Raw genomic sequence first — 7225 nt, 5'->3', positions numbered from 1 at the left:
CAGAGCACCCGGCCCTCCCGGGGGAAATGTGTGCCCGCGCTGCTGGAGGTAAGTTTGCGAGGAAAAGTGAGCCCTACTGAACGCGCTTTTTTAATGGGATAGAGGTATTTAGTGTCATGTTCTGCAGCTCTGCGTGATTACCTCCTTCAGAGTAACTTAACGTGGCCTTCAGAAAGAAGGTAATTAGCCATCGAGGAGCTTAATGTTCACACTTACCCTACCCCAGTTGGCTGTGGGGTTCATTCCTGACCTGTTCTTACTGAAGAAGTAGTATTTGATTGAGTTTTTCCTCCCTCTATTTTACAGCTTGTAACTTTTGCAAGACTCGTGACATAAAGTAGAACAACTAGCATTTCAAAGAGCTTCACCAAATCCAGCTGTACCTGAACAGATTTACTGGAGACTCTTCCCAAGGGCCGCTCAACTCAGAACCTGCAAAATTCCCCAGACCTTCGTAATGGAGTTCTTAGTGTCCAAAGGAGATTATAGTAGATATTTCAAAAGATCTTTACTGCTACTTTTAGTGTGTATAATAGTTCTTGTGTGCACTGATCAGGACTACTATAGTTTACTTGGAGTGTCCAAAGAAGCAAGCAGTAGAGAAATACGACAAGCATTCAAAAAACTGGCATTGAAGTTGCACCCTGATAAAAATCAGGTAAGTTGCATCTTTAACAGGTCCAAGTTGTTGAATAAGTTGATATTCATGTTTAAACAAAAAGTGGGTTTAATATATCTAAAATGTTTCTGTTCTTGTGAAGTAATGTAACCACCTGATAATGTGGTTCAGCACAGATTTACTGCAGAGAAAATTTACAAAAGAGATAGTCCAACATACATGGTTGTGTTGAATTTGGGCTGTATTAAATTGCTGTAATAAAAGGAGTCAAGATTATTTCTGAATTATATTTTTGTAAATAGAGGAAAACTTGTGTTGGCAAACTGATGACTTTGTCTCTTTCCGTTTAGCTTAGGGGAACTTACTGTTTCCCTCACATGAAGTCTCATGTAAACAACAAATAACATCAGCCTGTACTGAGACATCAGTCTCTAGGTATCAAATAGGACAAAAGGGAAATTCTGGGACTGCCAAGGCATAACAGTGGAGGTTATAAGGAACTCTGGACTAACTAGGGAGAGAAGACTAAGAACAGCTCAGTCTGTGCTGCCTCATTTCTGAAATACAAACAAATCACTTTCAAATTTAAATACCATCAGTTTTTCCTTGAAATGCCCTGAAATAAGCAGAAATTCACAGAAAATATGAGGATTAAGATATTTGTGTACAACTGCACCTGTGTGGAGCCCCAAAAGACAACAGTATTCCATATGAGCTCAGGGTTTGCCTTCACAGACTGCATTGGAACCTCTTACAAGGCTCAAAGAGAAAGCATTCTGAACTTCGCTGACATTTGGCTAACTCGTAGCTGTTAACTGCAAGTTTTGTTTTGCCTATGTTGATACCTTCAAAATAATGACATTTTGGGTCAGATTCTGTAGTATCCAAGTACGCAAATACTACTAATGATTTTTCAATGGATTATTTTCAATGTTAAAGATGATATATAGAAGATGAAGCCGTTAGCCAAGATCCATAATGGTAACCAATTTCCTGTGTATCTAGGTAAATAAGTCAAGACTCTTTAAGAAAAAATGTCTTCTGAATTAAACATGTAAGCAGAAGTTAGAAGAGTGGGAGAGTGTGGCAGGTTTTGCTCAGTACTGTTACACTGCACCAGCACAGAATGCAAACGGGGGTTCAAAATACGTCTGCAGATTTTTCACCGCTCTAATTCTGAAGCTACCTAGAGCTACAATGCTTTTCAAATAAAAAAAATGCCATCTGTCTACACTCTTAAGATCAGGAGGACTGAATCTGTCTTCATAGCAGAGATTTCAAACTGGACAAGTGGGAATTCTAGGGGAGTGGAAAAGATTATAGACGAAGTGTTAAGCCTTCATTCTTGAGTACTTTTTTGATTTACTCCATTGAAGAGAGAGAGTTGAAAGAAGAGGGATCACTTGAGAATGTTACAACTTCCTACCAGTTCACTTTGTATTTCAGTTGCTATTTTAGTGAGGGTGAAGAAATGAGGAGTGGACGCATCTGGCTTCAGGAAAGGAAAACTGTAGTTTGGAGATTACTGTGCAATGTTTGCTTCCATCACAATAGACATCTTTAGTAGGGATATAAATATACTTCTAAAGAGTATTTTCTCAGCATTATATGCACAACATGGTTTATTAATTAATTACTAACTATAATTTTCCTTACACAGAATGATCCAAATGCACATGACAATTTTTTGAAAATAAATAGAGCATATGAAGTACTGAAAGATGAAGATCTAAGGAAGAAGTATGATAAATACGGAGAGAAGGGTCTGGAGGATCAGCAGCAAGGAGGCCGTTACGAAAGCTGGCACTTCTATCGCTATGATTTTGGTAAGTTATGGTGTGTGTTCATGATTTGCTTGAAACAGTCTCAAGTAAATGCAATATTCAGATCTGTCTTAAATGTTTTCATTGTTTCTGCTGTATCCTCTCCAGATTTCTGTCTGCTCTGCAGTTGTCACTTTCTCTCTGTTGACCCAATCTTTTATTTACCCTGTTAATGACTACCCAAAAATGTAATAATCTGTGTACCTGGCCTTTTGTTTCTCTTGCTTACCTTTTTATTGGTCATCTAACTTTTTTTTTTTTTAAGTGCAAAGCTTTTTTTGCTTTTTTTTTCACTTACATTTCAGTGTTAATATGTAATCAAGATTCTCCTTAACTTTTTCATGCAGGTAGACCTTTTTTGTAGATAAAATATTCTTTAAGAGGATTTAAAGAGTTTTTTGCACTGTCAAGCCTATTTTATATGTAGTTATACAATTAGAGATCAGTAAAGAGGTAGTAGAAAATGAAAAATAATAATAGAATCATACCTAAAATGAAGTTGAGAAAAATTACTTAATGTTTGTCTCAACAAACAGTAGTTGCAGGGAAAGGCTGTGATGCACTGCTGTAAAGGAGTAAGCTGAAATAGGGAGCTGAGGAACATGGTTTGATTGATGTGAAAGAAATTGCTGAAATGAACCTCTACTTTGGGAAAATCTTTTTCTGGTATAGTTTGATATGTGTCCCAGTCTCTAAAAAATTAATGTCTGTGCAAATTGAAATAAACCAGAGGTGCAACTATCACAGGAAAATATAGACATCATCCTAAAACTTCTTCAGCTAAACAAATCTAAGAAATTTTATCTGCTTGAAGTTGATTCTGCTTGACTGAGAAACAATCAGTCATTTGGAGAGCATCCATTTTTATGTTTCACGTGTGTGTGTATATATTAAAGATATTTATACATATGAGTGAGTGTATGTCTTGTATTGCATGACATATAAATGGACAGTAATATAAAAAGTACCTTGTCCCTGTAGAAATTAATTTCTCTCCTTATTTATTTGCATTTAATCCTTGTATACCTCAGGTGAAATGACATCTCACCGTGTTAGGTACTGTAAAGGATCTGTAGCCATAGTAGCCTTTCTTGTGTAGTTGAAGTAGTAGAGTGTTTTGTGTTGATGACCTAGATAGGACTGGTTAGCTTTGCCTTCCTTACCTTTATTCTATCCACTTCGTTCCACTGCATTCACACATTCTGTCAGTGGAAAAAACTTGTGGCTGAAGCACCTTTTGTGATCTAAATTGTTTAGATAGCCAGAGGCTGAGAGAAAAATGAAATCTTCCAGATGTTACATAAAGCTCTCACTGAGATGTGAAGCTTCTTGAATTTTAATCTGACAACTGGTTGATGTTATTTCTAATACTTGTGCCATAACAGCAGTAGTTCAAGTTCTTTGCACGTTCAGTAGCTAGTCTACTAAAACAACCAAAGAACTGTTCTGTTCTGATAGTGGCTTTTGTAGCATGAGTGTGCAGGAGTTAGTGAGAGGTTAAACTGAGGTTACATGTTACTAAACAAATACAGCATTTTTGTAAAAACTATCTTTGCCAGCCTAGTGTTTCAACTTGAGTCTACTGTCTTCTGTTTTCTGTCTTGTGAATAAGATGATAGTTTGTTTCTTTGTTTTAAAGATGGCAAAAATAAAAGCAATTCTTGCCTTTTTATAATAGGTATTTATGATGATGATCCTGAAATTATAACATTGGATAGAGGAGAATTTGGTAAGTTTTAAATAAATGGCTATCCCTTTGACAACATGGCAACGCAAAGTAACAATTTTTACTTGCTGAGCTGTGTGTCTATAGGCTTCTATTACATATCTATATAAAAAAAACCTGTCAGAAAAACATATTTACATGATAAAACAAACAAAACCCCTTAACACTTCCTGGTCAGTGCTGGTTAGCAAATAGATCAGTATCAATGAACACTTTACATAAAGCTTGAAAGATATTCTGTAAGAGGAAATAATATGAATTAAAATTTTGTTTCTCTTAATTTAGCATTATCATCTTGTCTTTTATATAAAAATGCACTTGGTCGAACTTTTCTATGAATTGTTTTTCTGCAAAATCCAGTCCATTGTGGCTTGCACAAGAGGTCTGAGACCAGAAGGTGATACCAGATACTGAAAACACAGTTAAGTACAACAAGGTGTGGAAAGATACTTTCAGTGAGGATATCATCCATATTTTTTTCTTTAAAATTATAGCTTAATTGTTTATAACAAACAGAAAATAGAGAGAAAAAGTACTGGATTTTGCCTGACTTTTTTAAGCTGCATTTTGAATAGAATTTCCTTTGTACAGACTGGATCTGCATGCTGAACTGTGTTTGTAAACTATTCTAATAGCACATCTTCATGATGCTCTCCATAAGAACCTGATCTTGTTTTAGTTAATTGATTTGCAGAATCTACACATTCCTTAGTTGTCTTGTTTCTGAGGATATTTTAATATAGACAACTGTAACTTAGAAAATCCAGTATGAAAATTATGTCCAAAATTGGAGCGGCTGAAAGCCATGCAATTCAAGCTGATGACCTCTCTGAGTGTGTATTTTGTTGCTGTTGTTTTCTCTCATAAGCAAGAGTATTTAATTATGTTTCCCTTGACTTTTCTAGTAATTATATTGACTTGAATTTTTAAATTGCATTAGCACCTATTAGACACAGATTCTACATAAAAAAGATTACGTGGTAGAATCCACTAAACAGATAATGATACAAGGAAATTGAAAGTTCTAGTGGGTAAAAATCTTTTAGAACTTGTATTTGGTAACCAGACTTGCACTATCACACATTTCAGATAGGTTAATCTGCAGAGAATACTTTTGTCCTTAATTAATAGAACAGATACTGAAAGTCAGGGTGCTCATATTTTCTGCTACGATTTTGTGCACCTGCCTACAACAGTGAGTATCTGCAAGTGAGATACAATCTTTGTCTCATGAGTTATTGTTACTGTGCCTGACACAGAAATACTTAATGCCGCTTTTGGGGAATAAAATATAAGTAAAAATTTACATTCTAGATATAACTACATTGTAGATGTGCATTACTTACTTACAATTTTCTTCTCTCCATCTAGATGCTGCTGTTAACTCAGGAGAACTGTGGTTTGTGAATTTTTATTCTCCTCGATGCTCCCACTGCCATGATTTAGCCCCCACGGTATGTACAAGTAAATTAACACTGAAAATTCATTGTCTGTAACGGCATAAAATTTAATGAAGTGGATTTTTACACTGAAGCTGAAACCAAAGATAACAATTCAAAATGCCAGGAATAAAATGTGCTTATTTTTCATTATATCTTTATAGGGAAATAGCCTTTTGTTGTTGTTTTGTTTTTTAGTGGAGAGAATTTGCTAAGGAGATGGATGGAGTAATCCGCATTGGAGCTGTCAACTGTGGAGATAACAGAATGCTTTGTCGAATTAAAGGGATTAACAGTTACCCCAGTCTGTATGTTTTCAAAACTGGAATGGTGAGTGATAAGACTTCAAGTGTTTTTAGAAATCTGGAACAGTATTTCTTTCATACTTGTTCAATCATAGATTTTTATATAAAGATCTTCCTTTTAATATGTTCCTTCCTTTAATAAATTGTTCTTTCTCTTTCTTTACTTTGGTTAAATTAATTTAGAAAGTTAACTTTGAAAATAGATACCTTATTTATACAATGTATTTTCTGAATCATTTTTCTGTGCAACATATCACTTCTGCTTTGGAAGGATACTGTCAGCAGTGGTGCTACAGCAAAGCAACAAGTTACTCGAACAGTTTTTCTTATAGTATTGTAATGGCGTTTTCAAATACAAAGAATAGTCTGTGGTTTGGAGTTTCAAGAATATGACCATATGCATAAAGAAACTTGGAATTTCCTTCCACAAGATTTCCTCTATGCTGCCTACATTATGTACATCAGGCTTCATAGCTGCTTGTTAAGTAGTGGTGTGTACACACAGGGTGGTGTACAATTTGCATTTGAACAGATGGGTACATTCTGACAGTAATGGGGTTTGAGAGGCTGAAGGCTAAATGGACTGATGCAAGTAAAATTTATTTCAATAGAGATACAGTCATTGGGAGCTGGTGTTTCTACGACTAAATTATCCTGGTGTTGCTGGATTTGGAAAGAAATCACATTACAAAATTTAAATTAAGGTGAAATTCCAAACATTCCAATATGGGAAGGAGATAACAGTTAGAGCTAAGGTTGCAGGGGTGATTAGTCCTGCAGTTGCATAAGTACGCTTATAAAAACATGGTCTGTTTTGGGATGGGGTTTTTTCCTTTTTTTTTTTCCCCTCCTTAATTTTATAAACTTTACTCTTTGTCTTCTATAGCAACCTGTGAAATATTATGGAGACAGATCGAAAGAGAGCTTAAAGAACTTTGCCATGCAGTATGTTACAAGCACAGTCACTGAGTTATGGGCAGGTAATGTTCACATATTTTCCTTAGGATGTTTTTCTTGAAATTGCTTTTAGAATACGTAAAATGATGATCATCGAGACCATCTCAGGAACCTGGATGTGCATAAGTCCACAGGTCCTGATGAGATTCATCTTCAGGTCCTGAGGGAACTGGCTGATGAAGTTGCTAAGCCACTATCTATAATTTTCTGGAAATCCTGGCAGTCAGGTGAAGTCCCTGACAACTGGAAAAAGGGAAACATAACCCTCATTTTCAAAAACACGGAAAGCAGAAAAAACAGGAAACTGTAGACCAGTCAGTCTCGCCTGTTGTGCCTGGCAGGATCATGGAGCAGAT

At 35.7% G+C, this 7225-nt stretch overlaps 1 protein-coding gene across 1 annotated transcript; it reads left to right on the top strand.

The window, feature by feature from the left end:
* Positions 1–457: 457 nt before the first annotated feature.
* Positions 458–6892, top strand: LOC103803179 (dnaJ homolog subfamily C member 10-like; the record flags this gene model as incomplete). The annotated part of the gene is made up of 6 exons (XM_009075718.1): positions 458–658; positions 2280–2445; positions 4121–4171; positions 5540–5622; positions 5806–5937; positions 6799–6892. Coding segments are annotated over exons 1-6 (727 nt in total), but the record flags the coding sequence as incomplete, so codon positions are not given.
* Positions 6893–7225: the final 333 nt, after the last annotated feature.

Source organism: Acanthisitta chloris, unplaced genomic scaffold (assembly GCF_000695815.1).
Source record: "Acanthisitta chloris isolate BGI_N310 unplaced genomic scaffold, ASM69581v1 Scaffold11555, whole genome shotgun sequence".
NCBI classification, from domain to species: domain Eukaryota; kingdom Metazoa; phylum Chordata; class Aves; order Passeriformes; family Acanthisittidae; genus Acanthisitta; species Acanthisitta chloris.
Note: the sequence above shows the minus strand (reverse complement) of the source record. Positions and strands in the feature narration are given on the sequence as shown.